We start from the raw sequence: 16,439 nt of genomic DNA, 5'->3' as shown, positions 1-16,439 counted from the left end.
AGGGAGCTTTTAGGACAGCCTGATGATAATGAATTACAACAGTCCAGCCTAGAAGTAATAAATGCATGAATTAGCTTTTCAGCATCACTCTGAGAAAGGATGTTTCTAATTTTAGAAATATTGCGCAAATGCAAAAAAGCGGTCCTACATATTTGTTTAACATGTGCATTGAAGGACATATCCTGGTCAAAAATGACTCCAAGATTTCTCACAGTGTTACTGGAGGCCAAAGTAATGCCATCCAGAGTAAGTATCTGGTTAGACACCATGTTTCTAAGATTTGTGAGGCCGAGTACAAGAACTTCAGTTTTATCTGAATTTAGAAGCAGGAAATTAGAGGTCATCCAGGCCTTAATGTCTTTAAGACATTCCTGCAGTTTAATTAATTGATGTGCATCATCTGGCTTCATTGACAGATAAAGCTGAGTATCATCTGCATAACAATGAAAATTGATGCAATGCTTTCTAATACTACTGCCTAAGGGAAGCATGTTTAATGTAAATAAAATTGGTCCTAGCACAGAACCCTGTGGAACTCCATAATTAACCTTAGTGTGTGAAGAAGACTCCCCATTTACATGAACAAATTGGAGTCTATGAGATAAATATGATTCAAACCACTGCAGTGCAGTACCTTTAATACCTATAGTATGCTCTAATCGCTGTAATAAAATGTTATGGTCAACAGTATCAAAGCTGCACTGAGGTCCAACAGGACAAGCACAGAGATGAGTCCACTGTCAGAGGCTCTAAGAAGATCATTGGTAACCTTCACTAATGCTGTTTCTGTACTGTGATGAATTCTGAAACCTGACTGAAACTCTTCAAATAAACCGTTCCTCTGCAGATGATCAGTTAGCTGTTTTACAACTACTCTTTCAAGGATCTTTGAGAGAAAAGGAAGGTTGGAGATTGGCCTATAATTAGCTAAGACAGCTGGGTCAGTGATGGCTTTTTAAGTAGAGGTTTAATTACAGCCACCTTGAAGGTCTGTGGTACATAGCCAACTAATAAAGACAGATTCATCATTTTTAAGATTGAAGCATCAATAATTGGAAAGACTTCTTTGAACAGTCTAGTAGGAATGGGATCTAATAAACATGTTGCTGGTTTGTAGGAAGTAATTATTGAAGTTAACTCTGAAAGATCAACTAGAGCCAAAGAGTCTAAACAAATACCAGCAGTGCTGAAAGCAGCCAAACATGAAGAATAATCTTTGAGATGGTTATGAATAATTTTTTCTCTAATGTCTAAAATTTTATTTGTAAAGAAATCCATGAAGTCACTACTAGTTAAAGTGAAAGGAATACTCGGCTCTACAGAGCTCTGACTCTTTGTCAGCCTGGCTACAGTGCTGAAAACAAACCTGGGGTTGTTCTTATTTTCTTCAATTAATGATGAGTAGTAAGATGTCCTAGCTTTACGGAGGGCTTTTTTATAGAGCAACAAACTCTTTTTCCAGGCTAAATGAGCATCTTCTAATTTAGTGAGACGCCATTCCCTCTCCAGCTTTCGGGTTATCTGCTTTAAGCTGTGCGTTTGTGAATTATACCACGGAGTCAGGCACTTGTGATTTGAAGCTTTCCTTTTCAGAGGAGCCACAGTATCCAAAGTTATACGCAGTGAGGATGTAAAACTATTGACGAGATAATCGACCTCACTGGGAGCAGAGTTTAGGTAGCTGCTCTGCACTGTGTTGGCACATGACACTGAAGAGAATAATAATGAAGGAATTAGATCCTTAAACTTAGTTACAGCACTTTCAGAAAGAAAGTGTATAAGTGAATAAGTAATAAAACTTATTCCCCACTGCTGTTTAATCCATTAAAGTAAATATAAATGTTATTAAGAAATGATCAGACAGGAGGGGGCTTTCAGGGAATACTGTTAGGTCTTCAGTTTCTATGCCATATGTTAGGACAAGATCCAGAGTATGATTAAAGTGGTGGGTGGGCTCCTTTACTTTATTTTGAGAGAAGCCAATTGAATCTAACAATAGATTAAATGCAGTGTTGAGGCTGTCATTCTCAGCATCTACATGGATGTTAAAATCACCCACTATAATGATTTTATCTGAACTGAGCACTAAATCAGATAAAAAGTCTGAGAAATCAGACAGAAACTCTGAGTAAGGACCAGGTGGACGATAGATAATAACAAATAAAACAGGTTTTTGATTTTCCCAATTAGGATGGACAAGACTAAGAGTCAGGCTTTCAAAAGAATTAAAACTTTGTCTGGGTCTTTGATTAATTAATAAGCCGGAATTGAAGCTTATTAATTAATCAATATAATTAATCTATCTGACCAGTACTATGGCTGCTAACAGACCATCCAAGAAGTCTGAGCTCCAGCTTTGCTGTTACTGAGCACTGATTAGCACGTTAACTAGTAGTGACTTCATGGATTTCTTTACAAATAAAATTTTAGACATTAGAGAAAAAATTATTCATAACCATCTCAAAGATTATTCTTCATGTTCGGCTTGTTCTCCTCACATACAAGGTCTTGAATAATCAGGCCCCATCTTATCTCAAAGACCTCATAGTACCATATCACCCCAACAGAGCACTTCACTCTCAGACTGCTGGCTTACTTGTGGTTCCTAGGATACTTAAGAGTAGAATGGGAGGCAGAGCCTTCAGCTTTCAGGCCCCTCTTCTGTGGAACCAGCTCCCAGTTTGGATTCAGGAGACAGACACCCTCTCTATTTTTAAGATTAGGCTTAAAACTTTCCTTTATGATCAAGCTTATAGTTAGGGCTGGATCAGGTGACCCTGAACCATCCCTTAGTTATGCTGCTATAGGCCTAGTCTGCTGGGGGGTTCACATAATGCACTGTTTCTCATTCACCTTATTTACTTTGTTTATACTCCACTCTGCATTTAATCATTAATTGATATTAATCTCTGGCTCTCTTCCACAGCATGTCTTTCTCTCCCCTCAGCCCCCCTCAGCAGATGACTGCCCCTCCCTGAGCCTGGTTCTGCTGAAGGTTTCTTCCTGTTAAAGGGAGTTTTTCCTTTCCACTGTCGCCAAGTGCTTGCTCATAGGGGGTCGTTTTGACTGTTGGGTTTTCTCTGTATTATTGTAGGGTCTTTACCCACAATACAAAGCGCCTTGAGGCGACAGTTTGTTGTGATTTGGTGCTATATAAATAAAATTGAATTGAATTGAATTGAATTGAACTGGTGACTGTGAGGTGGATGCATAGTCCTAAACAGAAGCCCCGGGTACACCACCAACCTGTTTACATCTCTAGCCCTTTTTCTCCACTCGGCGACACACCCGCCGAGGAACAAACTCTGGTTATTGGCGACTCTGTTTTGAGAAACGTGAAGCTAGAGACACCGGCGACCATAGTCAAATGTCTTCCAGGGGCCAGAGCAGGCGACATTCATGGAAATTTGAAACAGCTGGCTAAGGCTAATCATAGATTTGGTAAGATCATAATTCACGTTGGCAGTAATGACACCCGGTTACACCAATCGGAGGTCACTAAAATTAATATTGAATCAATGTGTAACTTTGCCAAAACAATGTCGGACTCTTTAGTTTTCTCTGGGCCCCTCCCCAATCTCCCTTAATTGATGGCTGTCTGGGTGGTGTCCAAAATGATGTGGGCTTTATAGATAATTAGGAAAGTTTCTGGGGGAAACCTGGTCTTGTTAGGAGAGACAGTATCCATCCCACTTTGGATGGAGCAGCTCTCATTTCTAGAAATCTTGCCAAATTTATTAACCCTCCTAAAACCTGACTACCCAGGGTTGAGAACAGGAAGCAGAGTTGCAGTCGTACACGCCTCTCTGCAGCTTCTCTCCTCCAGGTCAGAGCCTATTTTAAAGATAAAATTAAGAAATACAAAGGACTCCAATATAACTGACATATTTATTTCCATGTATAAAAGCAACAGAAATAAGAAACTTTTCTCAAGACTATATTCAAATATCCAATCTGAAAAAAAAAAAAAATTGAATAATAATTGAAATTTAAGTGGGATAGTCTGGGGTTTCCATTTCAGAGGATGATTTCCAGAATATCTACCTGATGTAGTTGACCTCTTCCAGTTCAGATGCTTGGGGAGAATTTTGCTGGCAAAACCTGGTAAAATATTTTATAGCAGCTAATTTAAAGTATGTGCAGACATATGAAATGACAAGTGGTTTGTGTTGGCGGAAGTGTAGATAACAGCTGGCAGACCACTACCATATCATTTTTTGGAGTTTCTCAGTCATTTTGATCTACTGGGGTAGGTAACGAGGGCAATACAGACTACTTGGAACAGAGATGGTCTTTTTTTGGTACAGTTTATCTGTGTAACACTGTGGACAATTTACCTGTCAGAGATAAATATTTATTAAGGATTTTGCTTGCAGCCAGTAAAGAAGAAATAACCTGTAAATGGTTGAAAAGCAAATTCCCAACTACAGAAGACTGGATTGATATGATGAGTAATATTCAATAAACAGACAGAATTACCTTTTCTTTAAACTTACGAGCTGATCACTTTACAAAAAGCTGGGAAAAATGGATATATTATGTCAGCCAGCAACATATCCCTACTGGTTTTTGTTTGTTTTGGGGTTTTTTCTTATATCTATAGTGATACTCTGAGTACATATATGACCAATTGTTCCTGTTTTTAAGTTTTTTCCATATGTGAAAAATACAGATAAATAAAAAGAAAAAAGAAAAAAGAAATCTGTTGCTGAGCGTGTTGACTCAGTCCGACCTGATCAGAGGACTCTGCAGTGAAAACATCAAACAGCAGCTCTTGTGTTTCCTCAGAGTCTCTGAGCAGATGTTGGCGCTCCTTCAGAGAATCTCTGAAATCCACAACAAACAACAGCAGGATGACGCGTCAAATCAGAAACACAAGGAAAACAGTGTTTTCATCACAGAAAACCAATCAGAGAGGTCAGAGAGGCGGGGCTTCCTGCACGCTGCGCGCAGAGGGGAGGAGTACGCGCTGACCCGAGGAACAGCAGAGAGGACTCTGGGAAAGAGAGCGTTCCCTCAATCGACCCGCAGACTGATGCAGGCCAGCATTGTGAAGGACATCAGAGTGTCGTCACGTCTCATCAGTTTATTGAAAATCAGTTACTGATCAGAATTAAACTCCTAAACTCTGATTCACCATTTCACCCCAGTGACTGGATGTGTGGAAGCTGTGGATCGGATCAATAAAGGAACCGATTAATTTGATTAAGTATGAGTTTGGATCAGGTCGATAATCTGAGCAGTAGGCAGAAAGGAGATAGATATCCATCCATCCATCCATTCGCTTCCGCACATCCTGTTAAGGGTCGCGGGGGGGCTGGAGCCTATCCCAGCTGTCATAGGGCGAGAGGCAGGGTACACCCTGAACAGGTCGCCAGCCTGTTGCAGGGCCAACACAGAGGGACAGACAACCTTTCACACTCACATTCATGCTCTCATTCACACCTATGGGCAATTTAGATTAGCCAATTAACCTAACCCCAGTAAGTGCATGTCTTTGGAATGTGGGAGGAAACCGGAGTACCCAGAGGAAACCCACGCAAGCACGGGGAGAACATGCAAACTCCACACGGAGAGAGGGAGAGGCCTGGGCCAAGGTGGAATCGAACCCAGGCCTTCCAGATGGTATTCTAACTGTGAGACAGCAGTGCTAACCACTGCACCACCGTGCTGTGTGTGTGTGTGTGTGTATATATATATATATATATATATATATATATATATATATATATATACACACACACACACACACACACACACACACACACACACACACACACACACACACACACACGTGTATATATATATATATATATATATATATATATATACACACACGTGTATATATATATATATATATATAGATAAGATAAGAGAAGATAAGATAAGATAGTGTTTATTTGTCACATGCACAGTTATACACAGTACAATGCACAGTGAAATGTATTTTGTACCTGCAACCATATATACACACACATATAAATAAGAAGAATAAAAATTACTATACACTATACACACTTTTATAGATTATATTATTTACATTGTGCAATAACGGTCCAGTTAGGGCTCAGAGTTGAGCAGACGGATGGCTTGTGGGTAAAAACTCTTCTTCAACCTTTCAGTCTTAGTCCTCAGGCAGCGGTAACGCCGGCCTGATGGGAGCAGGGAGAAGAGAGAGTGTCCGGGGTGGCTGGGCTGTTTTAGGATCTTCATGGCCCTCAGCCTGCACTGCTTGGTGTAAATGTCCTGCAGGTTGGGGAGGGTGGTTCTGATGGTCCGTTCAGCTGAACGAACCACCCTTTTTAGGGCCATGAAGTCCTGCTTGGTGCAGTTTCCCATCCAGGTGGTGATGCTCCCACGCATGATGCTCTCGATGGTGCAGGTGTAAAAGTTCCTGAGCACCTTGAGTGGGAGCTTGAAGTCTCTCTGCCGCCTGAGGAGGTAGAGACGCTGTCTGGCCTTCTTCACAGTGATGTTTATGTGATGAGTCCAGGACAGGTCCTGTGAGATGGTCACTCCCAGGTATTTGAAGGTGTCCACTCTTTCCACCTCAGCACCACTGATGACAAGTGGATGGTAGTCCCTCTGCTGCTTCCTGCTGAAGTCCACAATCAGTTCCTTCGTTTTGCTGACGTTGAGCAGGAGGTGGTTTTCCTGGCACCAGTTCTCCAGGCGGGAGACCTCTCTCCTGTAGGCTGTCTCCTCATTGTGAGAGATTAGTCCCACAACAGCAGTGTCGTCAGCAAACTTGATGATGACGTTGGACTCTGACGTGGCCTCGCAGTCATGGGTGTACAGTGAGTACAGCAGAGGGCTGAGCACACAGCCTTGGGGGGATCCAGTGTTGAGGGTGAGGGAGGATGAGGTGAGGTGACCCACTCGTACCACCTGTGGTCTGCTGGTCAGGAAGCTGTGAACCCACCTGCACAGGGATGGGCCCAGGCCCAGGTCCAGCAGCTTAGAGACCAGCCTGGAGGGAACTATGGTGTTGAATGCTGAGCTGTAATCTACAAACAGCACTCTCACATAGTTCCCCTTACCAGTGTCTATGTGTGAAAGGGTCTTGTGGAGGAGGAAGGATATGGCGTCATCTGTGGATCTGTCTGGCCGGTATGCAAACTGTAGTGGGTCGAGGGTGGTGGGCAGTGAGGAGGTGATGAATGTCTTGATGAGTCTCTCAAAACACTTCATCACCACAGAGGTGAGTGCTATGGGCCTGAAGTCATTGGGGCTGCTGGGGTGTGGTTTCTTTGGGACTATGATGGACTTTTTAAAGCAGGTGGGAATCACACACAGTTTCAGTGAGAGGTTGAAAATCAGTGTAAACACAGGTGCCAGCTGGTCAGCGCAGGTCTTAAGGACACGTCCACTAATACCGTCTGGTCCAGCCGCTTTCCTGGTGTTTACACGTCTAAACGCCCTCCTCACGTCGCGCTCCGTCACAGTGAGTGTCTCCGCCCCTCCGGCCGGGAGCGCAGCGGGCTGTCGGCTTCCCGACTCAAAGCGCGCAAAGAAGATGTTGAGTTCATCAGCCAGAGAAGCGTCGGCACTCACCGGGTGTGTGTGTGGTGCTTTGTAGTCCGTGATGGTGCGTAGTCCCTGCCACAGTCCCCTGGGGTCAGACTGTTGTAGTTGCTGTTCCAGTCTGTGGCCGTAGCGATGTTTAGCCTCTTTCACCGCTCTGCGGACATTGTATGATGCAACCTTGTAGTCCTCCATGTTCCCAGAGGCGGGGCCGGAGTTGTAGGCAACAGTGCAGGACCTCAGGGCGTCGCGGACAGATTTATCCACCCACGGCTTCTGGTTGGGAAAAGTCCTGATGGTCCTCCTAAGTGAAGTGTCTTCAACAACTTTCCCAATAAATCCCACAACAGTTTCCGTAAACTCCTCGATGTCTCCGCCCGCGCTGCTGCGAAACATGTCCCAGTCGGTTGAATCCAACGCACCCTGCAGAGCGGCCTCTGTTTGATCAGACCACCGTGTCACTTCTCTCACAGCAGGGGGTTCCTGCCTGAGCCGTTGTTTGTATTTCGGCATGAGAAGTACAGCGGTGTGGTCAGACTTCCCAAAAGGCGGAAGAGGCTTTGCTTTGTAGCCATCTTTGAATGTAGAGTAGCAGTGGTCTAGGGTCCTCTCTCCTCTGGTGGGGCAGTCGATGTGCTGAATAAACTCCGGTATCAGCTTTTTCAAGTTTGCACTGTTAAAGTCCCCGGCTACGATGAGAGCCGCATCACGCTGGTTAGCCTGATAGGTGGAAATCGCCTCATGTAGCTCGGATAGTGCAGTGTTTGTGTCCGCCTGAGGTGGAATATAGACGGCGCTGAAGATGACCGAAGTGAACTCGCGGGGCAGGTAGTGGGGACGGCATTTTAGGGTTAGGAGCTCCAGGTTAGGTGAACATGATTGTTTCAGAGGGACAACATTCCTACTGTCACACCAGTTGTTATTAATCATTAGGCACACACCTCCTCCTCTTGATTTTCCAGACTCACTCGTTCTGTCCGTGCGATGAACACTGAAGAACTCCGACGGCTGTACGGCGTGGTCCGGTATGAGGGGGGTCAGCCATGTCTCCGTGAGACAGATGATGTTGCAGTCCCTCATGTCCCTCTGAAACTGTATCCTGGCCCTGAGTTCGTCCAGCTTGTTATCCAGTGACTGGACATTAGCCAACAGGATGCTCGGCAGTGGCGTTTGGTGCGCTCTGCGCCTCAGCCTCTCTCTTACGCCGGCTCTTTTCCCTCGGGGCCTTGTCCGTGACCTGGTCCGTCCTTTGTTTGAGCTGGCCCACTGGAAACGCAGTATCTCCTGGGGCCAAGTCGGGTCGGGAGAAAAAGGTGTCAGAATACAGCCAGAGTGCTGTATTCTGATATTAAAAAGAGTCTGTCTGTCATACGTGATATGACACAGAGCAGGCGGAATTATAAAGTCCAAAATTAGAGCTAAACCTAATATATACAAACAAAGCGTAGGAGCAGGTACGACGGCTGCTGACCTCACCAGCGCCATCTTTGTATATATATATATATATATATATATATATACATAGCTGGATTCAAACCAGGAACCTCCTTACTCCTTACTGTGAGGTCAGGGTGCTAACCTCTGTACTACCATGCCACCCAAGGACAAGAACATGAAAGTAAACTATCCCCAGGCCAGAAACATCTGCAGTAGATGCTGTGCAGCCTGCACACTAACACAAAAAGCTGAGATGAGCTCAGAGTGATACTGAAGCAGCCATAACCTGCTCTTCAGCAGGTAGCTTCCATTTCTACCTGTACCTGCTTCTGATGATTGCTATGAAGTACTCTTTGTGCTGTTTCACAAGCCTTCAGTTGGCTTTGTGTTAAAACTTAAACTCTGAAGAACGATGCTGCATGTCCTTGTTAGGACACATTTCTACAGAAACACAGGAAGTGGTTTTCCACGTCAGCTCCAGCAGGTCTGACGATGATGTGTGGAAGATGACATCTGAGACTGATGAAGAAGTCTTCCTCCACCTGCTGCTGCCTCACTTCTCCCCTCCCCCACTGTAATCTGCTGCAGCTGAATCTGGGCCACAGGGAGGACACACTTCCTCCACCTCCACCCTCTGAAGTCCGACAGCAGACAGAGGATCGACCATGACTTTGCAGCTGCATCAGGTAACGGGGCGATAATCCTCCGTGTTCAGGCTGAGCGCCAGCTGCTCACACCAGGAAGATATGACATCAGAGAGCATGCTGCTCACATTGTGTGAACTTTAAATCATTTCCTGACATAAACGTGTGTTAGCATTGATGAACATCTGCTGATCAGAAAGAGGCACCGCCTACTGCCAGCTGAACTGTTTCACTCTGTTTAACCAGCTTCATCTCTTCCACTCAGCTGCTTCCTCCTGTTTCTTCACCCTGCAGTGAAGAAACCCTGCAGATAAAACATATTTTAGATATTTGTATCATAAATATCTGCTTTATGTTTGTGATGCTTCATTTCTGCAGTTTGAGTTAAGAGCTGCCCTAAATGCTGACTTGTTAATCAACAATCAAATAACTGTAAATGATTCATTCTTAAATCACTGTAATCGTCTGAGGGCTGTCTGCGCTCAGCGTTAGAAATAGGGTGAGGAGCTCAGAGCAGAGCTGCTGCTCCTCCACATCAAAAGGGTCCAGTTGAGGTGGTTCATTATCTGACCAGGATATCCCTGGACCCTCCTAGGTGAGGCATGTCCCACTGGGAGGGGACCCTGGAACAGAACCAGGACATGCTGGGGAGATTTTGCCACTCAGCTGGTTTGGTAACACCTCAGTAACCCCCAGAAGAGCTGGAGGAGGAGGCTGAGAGTCTCTCCTTAGATTGCTGCTCCTGAGGCCAGGATAGACAGACAGGTTTTTTTGGTCTAGTTTACATTGAGCCCTGCAGTTATTATTTTCAATAATGATATGATGAAATAACCACCAAACAGCTACTACTGCAACACTATGACTTGTAAGCAGGGTTATTACAGTTAACGAAAACGAACGAAATAATGAAAACTGAAATTGAAAAAACATTGTCGTTAACTGAAATAAATAAAAACTAAAATTAAAAGGAAAAAACGATAAACTAAAACTGTATTGTAAGTTTAAAAAACTAACTAAAATCGTAGATAAAATGACCTTCCTTTTCTTGTTTGTCATTTTATTTAAAAGCCTTGTGGACTGATCATTTTCCGCTCTCCAAGTTTAAGCTGGGAGCGCCGTCGGGCAGCTGTGTGCCTGCCTGCTGCGCTCACCCAGCTGGTCGTAACAGTAATGGCAGCAGTCTGCCCAGAAAGCGGCAGAGTCCCGTATGGAGTTTCTTTGAGTCCGATAATACAGACAGAAGCGTGTCTTGTTGTGAATGATGAAAAATGTATGGAACACATCTCAGTGAGGAAAAAACAGCAAAGTCCACCTGAGAAGCGCACACAAGGCAGCTACGGAAACCGCTCTGAACCGACGTGATCTGGGGTTCACCGCCGGAGAAATGTGACGAACCTGTTCCGTCCTTGTGCGTTTCCGGCCACTTTATCAGTGAGAGAATAACAATCAGGAACAATCAATATAAGGACGCGAGGGAATGAAGAAGTAGGGATAAATATGTTTGCAGCCAAAAAAACTGAACACAAAGAGCGAGGACCAAAAGAAGTCCCAGCCGGCCCCGCATATAAAACACCAGCACACAACATCACCTCAAAGGGATCGAAATAACAAACCAAAGAGACCTTCATACTCTGCTGTTTCTCCTCTAACCTGTCGTTCATGTTCTGGTCTGTCCTTACCTTCTATTAGAAAGTGGGAGGGAAGCTAACAGCAGCAGTTTGCGTGTCATCTGGTGTGTTGAAGTTAGGCACATTTAAAAGAAACAGCAGAAGGATGATGATCCTGAATAAGAGATCGGATGAATGTGGTTCCTCCTCCACCGGCTATAATCTGTTCCCTGGAAGTAAAGCATCAGGAAGGAAAGCTGGGAAGGAGAGCTGATAAAGAATATAACGTCCTGAAGATGGACTACAAACAGACCCTCTTTTATACTTGACCATATTAGTTCTTACTGCAGGCTAGATGAAGAAAATCACTTCATTACTGAGTTAAAATAGAGTGAAGCTCACAGGCAGTGCTGTCCAATCACATCTTCTCTCATTTAAATCTTCCTTTATTAAAGTTTTCAGCGTCTCTGATGTCAAGCCGAGAACAAACAGAACTCCAGCCTTCGCTGTGATGGTGCAGAGGAGCATTCAGCTGTTTCAAACACCAACAGGTGATGGAAACTCAGCAGTGTTTGCTGACAGTTTGGTTCATGAACGCTCTGATGGAGCATCGCTATGAATTATGGGACACCATGATCTCCTTTCCTTTCCTAAAAAAATGCTCCAGTGTCACCTTTGCTAAAGGAGGAAATAAAGGAAGCATTGAAGTTCCTTTCCTCAGTGTTTGGAGATTTGATGATGATGATGATGATGATGATGATGATGATGATGATTATGATGGCTGCAAAGACTTCAGGAAGCTACAAACTCAGTGAGGAAAACTGTTAGATACAAATGGGGTGCAGCTGGTAGAACAAGCACCTGAGCCTGAGTCACAGGATTAAACCTGAATAATAAAGGCTGCTGTGTTGTGTGTGTGTGTGTGTGTGTGTGTGTGTGTGTGTGTGTGTGTGTGTGTGTGTGTGTGTGTGTGAGAGTGTGTGTGTGTGTGTGTGTGTGTGAGAGTGTGTGTGTGTGTGTGCGTGCGCGCGTGTGCGTGCGTGCCTGCGTGTGTGTGTGTGTGTGTGTTGCTGAGGAATTTTTTGGATTCAGCATTAACTGGATTTTCAGCGTTAAAAATTAAAATCTCTGCTGTTAATTCCATCGCCACACTCAGGCTTTTACTCTGAAAGCCTCCCATAGGAAATGCTGCAGCTGCTACAGAATAAAATCACAATAAAGACACATTTTAATTTTAATAAGAAGTAAAAACCTGCTGATTGGGTCTGTTTCTGGATGGTCAGTTAGGCGGGAGGATGAGGAAGATGAAATCTTTGGAATCAGCTTCATTTGATCTCATCGCCTCTGCTTAGCTGATCAATCAATTAGCTGCCTGGCCTAAAATGAACCAATAATTAATGAAAATTATGCATAATTTTTTAGCCCAGCAGGAGGCGCTGAGCGAAGCTCGCAGCTTCAGTTTCCAGTTAAATGGCACATTTAACAGCGTGAGGCAGGTTTTGAGGTATTATCCAATCAGCAGTGATATGCATAGTGACTCCGCCCAGTTGTGGGTAACATAACCATAGACATACGTAGACACCACATCGAGTGCTGAATCGTACGTCAACCTCACCACCATATTGGATGTGGCAAACATAAACATAGAGGTGCATCACTCTGGTGCTGCATGGAGTTCTTCAAACCATTTTACAGTTGAAACTGGATCACATGGGCTTACCTTTCATAGGTAAGAGTAAGCAATTATTTTTTATTGTATTTGGCCATTACGACATTTTGAAAACAGAATTTGCAGATGTTGCAATGTAGTCCCACAGTGAAACCAGCCTCCAAACAATGAAGTAAATGGTAAATGGACTGGTTCTTATATAGTGCTTTTCTACTTTAGCTGAGCACTCAAAGCACTTTATACAACATGTTTGCATTTACCCATTCACACACATTCATACTCTGATGGCTGCATCAGAGAGCAACTTGGGGTTTAGAATTGAACCACCAACCTCCCAATTAGTAGATGATCTGCTCTACTTCCTGAGCCACAGCCACCCCAGTCAATCTTGCTTAACTACATTGGCCCTACTAAAGACTGATGGATCTTCCAGACCTTCTGTTTGCTGCTGTCTGCTCATCAATCTATTTTTGCATTAGTGCTTCTTGGCCCCTTGTTTTTGTGTAATAATAATAATAATAAAGCAATTTACAAAAGTTGGAAATAGCTCTTTTTTGTTTTACTTTTTAATCATAAAACTTTATTGTATGCAATAAAACATGGGTCTATAATCTTAGTATACAGTTTCATTGCTAAAAGAAAACAAAGTAGACCCATGTCTACTGCAGTGTCTTATTTTAATTTGTAAACATTATTCATTTTTTCCTTAAAGATTGCCATTAATAATACTTAAACTGATTTTTTTTTTTTTAAATCACTGAATATAAAAATACTTTTTAAAATTCAGAAAACCTGCAGATGTTATATCTACATGGCAGGATCTGGTTATTGTAGACATTTATCGACACAGTAACAGCATTACAAACATTAGTAGCTATAAACACTCATAAAAACATTAAACATACATACGCTGGTTTGATGCCTGCACCCTAACATACATGGAGTATTTAACATTTATAATTATCAGAGAAAGTTACTTTATTTTTGGTGCCTATCAGTTTCACAGTATATATATTTGTGCATATTTGAACGTGTGAATGAGATGCATTAACTTAGGCTACGTTCACACTGCAGGCTGAAGTGACCCAATTCCGATTTTTTGTAAAATCTGATTTTTTTCGCATGGTCGTTCACATTTCCAAATATATGCAACTTGGATGTGATCTGTGTGTGAACTGCAGACGAACCTAAAAGTGTCCTGCATGGGCAGTAGAGGACACAATAACGTCACTCGTTCCGAGCGTGCTCAATGTAAGTTTGTTTTCCTTCCCACGTCCGTGTAACGGGACGCAGAATAGTGACGTTTGTCGAGTATCAATGACGTGCAGGTCGGATGAACGCGACCTGGCCGTACAGACACAGGTCGCATTTGAAAACATCGGATATGTATCGGATTTAGGACCATATCCAAGTGGCCTGGGTCGCATTTGAAAAAAAAAATGGATCTGTGTTGTTCAGACTGTCATGAAAAGATCGGATACAGGTCGCATGAGGGCAAAAAAAATCAGAATTGGGTCACTTCGGGATGTTTTTTTTTGGTTTGAAGAATGGTGTTCAGTAGAAACGAAAAGGCATTTTGTGTGTTAGAAAATGCTCGAACACAGTCTAAAAAGACTACAGCGTGCATTTTCTAGGACATGGCTCAAAAAAGACTCTTAGAGGAGCTGGACAGGCGCTGTGCATACTGAACATTTGTGAAGCTGTGAACTTGGTTATCAGATCTCCATCCGTCTGAGTTTCTTGTCCGAATTTTGATAAATAAATCTTTTATCGTTCAGCCTGATGCCTGTTTAATTTGGGTTGCCTGGAACATGTAGTTACTCAGATAGTTACATCTCAGATGTCATTTTTTAGGGACACCATGTACATAACCCAACTGACGTGAGTTCTGTAGTCTCTGATGAAGCATTCACGCCTTCTTCAACCTCCAAATATGAACATTTAAACCCGTAAAATCCGCACTTCCTTTTCATGGATGCGTATCAGCTGATAGATATGAAAATGCAACATCTTATCTCAACTTATCTCCATGGTGACCTTAAAAACTTTATCAAACCAGCTTCTCTTCAACCAACCAAAAATAAATAAATGTTAAAAAAAAAAAAAAATCTGAATTCTGTTCCACTTAAATTACTGATCAGTCCATCAACCAGCCAGAGGACTTGTTGGAGGAACTTAAACCTGGTTCCACTCCTCAGATGAGACCAGGTTTGATTTCATTTGATTTTCAAAGTTTTATGGATTTCAGCTTCTCGTACAACCTGTTGGACACCTTATCCCCATCTGACCTGAGAACCAGTCTTCAAACCTCAGGTTTCACTGCTCCTCCCTGCAATGTTCTCCTCCCTGTTCTCCTGTTATGTGGAGAATCGTTTGAGCTTCATTTGCTAAAGCTTCCAAGTAAACCATGAAAGGTCAGACAGAAGAAATTATGTGAAAAAAAAACCTGAGGCTGCTCAACAAAACAAACAAACAAACAAACAAACAACAAACACGCAGCGGCTCTGCCTCCTGAGACAAACTTCCAGGCACCAAACAGGTCAAGGTCAAACCAGATCAAACGAGCCCACAGACACGGAGACTCATACTAGCCTCGGACCGGGTCATTATGGACCACGTGCCGCCAGATCCAGGTGCGGGGCTCACACAGGTGAACATGCAGCTCTTACCTGCGTGCGGAGCGGCTCTCCGTGCTCAATGACGCTGAGGAAGGGGATCTCCAGGAAGGAGGCCATGAAGTCCACCTGTAGCAGCTCCTCGCGGCTCTGCGGGAAGGCGAGCACGGCGGACACTCCCTGCACCACCACGCCCTGGCACGCGCAGCGGAGTAGCGACTCCGGGTCCGCCGCGGCCAGTTGCCGGGGTACCAGTTCCAGGCTCAGGTTGTAGGGCAGGAAGTTTACCCGCTCCGGGTCCCGGTCCGGGTTCCGCTCCCGGTCCCGGTCCTGGCTCACCGCGGTTGCGACGCGGCTCAGCGCCGCCTGAACCTGCACGCGCGCCGCTCGCTGCGCCGGCAGGAGCGCACCGACGCGCACCGTGTGTCCGATCTGCGCCAGGACGTGGCACGGTTGCGGGTGGAGGAGGCACGGCGGCACGAGGAGGAGCTGCAGGAGGAGGAAGGCTCGGAGAGTCCGGAAGCAGGAGGAGGAGGAGGTGAAAGACATCCTGCCGCGCTCTCAGCATCGCTCTGCCGCTCCTCCGCTGACTCCTGCTGCTCCGCGAAACACTGAGAGGAGGCTGCTGCTCCTCCTGCTGCTGAGAAGAGACTGAGGGAGGAGGAGACAGAGGAGCAGACGGGAGGGGGAGCGGTGTCCCAGAAACAGGAGGTACAGAGAGGAGAAAAGAGAGGTAGGGGGAGCAGGAGAAGAAGGACCGATGAGGAGAAAGAGATGGAGAGAAGGGAGAGGAGGAGGAAATGAAAAGGGGGGGTCAAAGTGACAGAGGAGGAGGTGAGGGAAGAAAAAAGGAGAAGACCGATTTTCACTTTTATTGATTCAGTTTATTTATTTTAACAACTTATTTTTAAAATTTTCATCCATCCATTCTTTTCCGCTTATC

At 44.3% G+C, this 16,439-nt stretch overlaps 1 protein-coding gene across 1 annotated transcript in view; it reads right to left on the bottom strand.

Annotated features, from left to right (window-relative positions):
- grin3bb (glutamate receptor, ionotropic, N-methyl-D-aspartate 3Bb) overlaps positions 1 to 16,045 on the bottom strand; it is a 127,904-nt gene extending 111,859 nt beyond the window's left edge. Inside the window, exon 1 of the mRNA XM_030727686.1 lies at positions 15,551 to 16,045. Coding sequence (XP_030583546.1) covers positions 15,551 to 16,045 — 495 coding nt within the window. The remainder of the gene's footprint in view (positions 1 to 15,550) is intronic.
- Positions 16,046 to 16,439: the final 394 nt, after the last annotated feature.

Source organism: Archocentrus centrarchus, chromosome 4 (genome assembly GCF_007364275.1).
Source record: "Archocentrus centrarchus isolate MPI-CPG fArcCen1 chromosome 4, fArcCen1, whole genome shotgun sequence".
Lineage (NCBI taxonomy): Eukaryota > Metazoa > Chordata > Actinopteri > Cichliformes > Cichlidae > Archocentrus > Archocentrus centrarchus.
The sequence above is the reverse complement of the archived record's forward strand: the minus strand, read 5'-3'. Positions and strand labels throughout refer to the sequence as shown.